General features: G+C 39.8%; 1 protein-coding gene across 1 annotated transcript in view; it reads left to right on the plus strand.

Annotated features, from left to right (window-relative positions):
• Nucleotides 1-3,614, plus strand: part of mef2d (myocyte enhancer factor 2d) — a gene marked incomplete in the record, with an annotated part of 107,961 nt that overhangs the window by 80,315 nt on the left and 24,032 nt on the right. The window contains 1 exon segment of the mRNA XM_014024560.1: nt 3,142-3,259. Within this exon segment, the coding sequence (XP_013880014.1) occupies nt 3,142-3,259 (118 nt within the window).

The following is a 3,614-nucleotide window of genomic DNA, read 5'->3' on the forward strand; positions in this document are numbered from 1 at the left end:
ATTCTTAAATATGAACTTTGTTTTAACAAGAATTGTCAGCTTTATGCAAAAATATAAGACCTAACATGTTTGATTCTTGGGCAATAAACACATTTTAACAGTACATTACATTTATTTAACAGAAAACAAAAACTACAATAAAACCAATTTGATCAAAATTAGATCAGTACAAAATTTGAAACACTGACTTTAAAAATATATACTATTTTTCAAGCTTCTAAGAACTGACAGTCTCACAGCTCACTTTAATGCAGATCTCGTAGCTATCCTCAGTAAATGTGCAAGCTAAAAAAATCCATTAAAAAGAAACTTTGCTCAAAAACTTATTTTTACCACCTAATCTTTAGGAAACTTGTATTATAATGCACTGATCTGTAATGCAAAAGAGGTTGAGGACTTGAATATATTGACTAATCCACCAACTAATGAAAAGCCATGAATCAAAGCTATTAGCATGATGCTATTCCTCTTTACTGGTGAACATCCAGCTGCTCTGACCATCAGATCTGTCAATCAAACCCTCAAACATTTTGACATCTATTGTCGTATTAATTGTGTAACTATTTCCAAAGAACCCCCATTAACTTGAAAATAAAAATGAAAATCAGCTAAGGATATAATATGGGTGGGAAAAATATCTTGATATAGAATTGTAAGATACTTGATACGTAACATAAATCTGTTGCAGAGCATTTGACTAGTCATCCATGGAATAGTACTTTAAATGGATATTTATCTCATATTGACTCATTAATGCATGTTTAAGAAATCCTGTAGTGTCCTGAGGCAGCCAGGCAGGTGAGCAAAAACAACCGGTTGGGGTCTAGAACCGCCTTTTGGGATCAGCTCCTCCTCTGGGCTGTGTCTCCAAGCTGAGCTTCCTCATCACAGAGCACACACACCCACCCAGCCTTGAGCTGAAATGGGTGGGACAGAAGCAGAAGGAGGTTCTTAAAGAGACAGAGGCCAATTTCAAGGCGTTTAGAAACAGATAAGATGAGAAGTCAAGTTTATTTTCTATTTAAACATATAAACAACATTTTAATAACAGCTGAAAGTGACATAGTTACTTTTATGATGGTATAGAATTTAAATATATGCCTGAGAAAAACATAATATTGCCCCTTTAATTTAAAAACGTTCCAAATTATTGTTAAAAAATAAAAAAATTAATCGCACTAATATAGGGTATTTTTGTAAGTAAGTAAGAAAGTAAAGTTTAATTTATATAGCGCCTTTCACAGAAATATATTCACAAGGTGCTGTACAATTAGGGAAGGGGGGATGGGGCAGTTAAGAAACACCCATTCAAGAAGACACACATGACAAACATGGGGGAACAGGTGAAACCGGTCATGCAGCAAACAGAGTTGCGCTACCTTTAACAGAAAAACTAAAAACCACACAAGGGAAGATGAGGAAAAAAATAATTTTTGGACACTCAAAGACTGCTACAATGTAGCTACAGCTACAGAGACGGATGGAACGGGGGATCCCCTAACCACTCCAACCCAGCTGCCCCTAAGTGAAAATGTTTAATTTTACACTTGTATGAATGACCACAAGTCTTTTGAAGCGAATTGGAACAGAGTTTTAATAGCTGCTTGTGAGCCAGCCTGCAGTGACACTGGTGTAAGGCAGGCTGTAGAGAGGAAATATTCAGGGAACTGGAGCAACCAGCTGACTCTCTGCTTTGTGCTAAAGCTGCTCGGCATGTGCATGTTTGGTTTCATCTGTCTATGTTCTGAGGATCAGAGAGAGGAGAGCTCACAGTCTCCAACCTGGAGCACAGATGGGCATGTTAGCCTCAGATCCTCTGACCCCATTCAGTCACACACACACACACGCACGCACGCACGCACGCACGCACGCACGCACGCACGCACGCATGCTTTACTATCTGCATAATTATACACACGTCAGAGCTAACTTACACTTAGTGTATTTACTCTGGGCGTATTCGTATACTCACATTTTTTTGTTTTAATAAAAATGCATTCACACACACACACACCTGTCAGCCTTGCCGATGCATGCCTTCCTGTCAGCATGATCCTCCAGCACGGCGCTACCTCTCACAACACCTTTCCTCCGTGACTCTACAGAACACGAGCACCGGGCCCTGGCGACAGCGTTGCTGTGCCAACGCCACCTTGAGAAGCGAGAATTTTCTCATCTCGCACGACAATGTTAAATTGTCGCAGGGGGGGAAAAAAAGTTGAACACCTCGGGGGGGAAAGTCAGGTGGCTGGGTGTGCTTGCAGGGAACAAGATGTCTCCAGATGGAGCGCGATGCTGAAACACATCTGAGAACTCACGGCACAGACAAACGGAGTGATCTGTTAATGAACATCATTCACATATTAATTCACTTATTACTACTTGTTTTGCTTCTGTAATTTTTTTGATAGTACATTTAAAGTGGAAGGAGACTGCTGAATAATGATTAAAGTTAATGCACATCTATCAGGGGAATCAGAGGCTCCAGTGTTTTTGTTTTTATTTCCGTGAGAAGTAAAATAAGGTGTTTTGATGCTAAATATTCCAGCAGTAACTGAATTTTTCTTGCAAGGTCTTTGCATCCACTCTGCTGCACAGTGGAAGGCACATGCTAGCCATTATTACTGCTGTTGAAGAAAAATGAAGTCATGAGCCATGAACTTCTACACTCAGACTATAAAAGGACAAAAAGAAAAGGCAGGAAATGAACCAGACCAGGTGTTGTTTTTTTTTGTTTGTTTTGTTTTTTTTTTACAACCCAAAGCCACAGATCTGGATTCATAGGTTACAAGAAAAAAGATGAAACTTTTTTTATTGTAAATCTGTTGGGTATTTTAGACAGAAATTTTATAGATATGGTAAAGATTCGGTAATCACTCAGATATAATTGCATCAGTGCCTGATTGCTGCAGGAAATCATATTTTAGCATAAATTAACTCTGCTGAGCCGAGAAGCAATGCTGACAATTGCATCTAGAGTCAATTTTATCTTTTTTTTAACTACTTTGCAGTTGCTAAATCGGTTCTAGAACTGCACAACCCGTGACGAGACCACTACACTTTATTTTTATTTATTTATTATTTTTTTTAGAAGACCACTTTTAACCTGAGATGTTCTTGAATTTTGTTTCCTCTCCCTAGAATGTCCAGCGACTAGGTGGCTCCCAGGTGACGCAGCCACTCACCACCCCGGTGGTCTCCGTCGCGACGCCCAGTCTCCTCGCACCCTTCCCCGGCATGCAGACGGCCTACAACACAGGTAGGTCGCTGAACAGCGCTGACCCCTCGGACAGAATGCTGCAGCTGCTTAAACTGTCTGTTTGCATCAGGACTGACGATGAAGTTAAAAGAAATGGGGGAAAAAAAGATGCAGATTAGAAATTATAGTCTAAACTGTGTCATGAAACACTTGCAGAATGATGCCACAGACCAGTATGAATATTCACTTTGTTCATTGTGTGAGAGCTGCTGGAAGGATTCCACTTCAAAGGTCCACATTAATATGGATTAGGCCTGATTAATATTGATGCAGCAGAAAGTTGTATGATGTAAAACAACCCCACACACACACACACACACACACACACACACACACACACACACACACACACACA

Source organism: Austrofundulus limnaeus, unplaced genomic scaffold (genome assembly GCF_001266775.1).
Source record: "Austrofundulus limnaeus strain Quisiro unplaced genomic scaffold, Austrofundulus_limnaeus-1.0 Scaffold427, whole genome shotgun sequence".
NCBI lineage: Eukaryota > Metazoa > Chordata > Actinopteri > Cyprinodontiformes > Rivulidae > Austrofundulus > Austrofundulus limnaeus.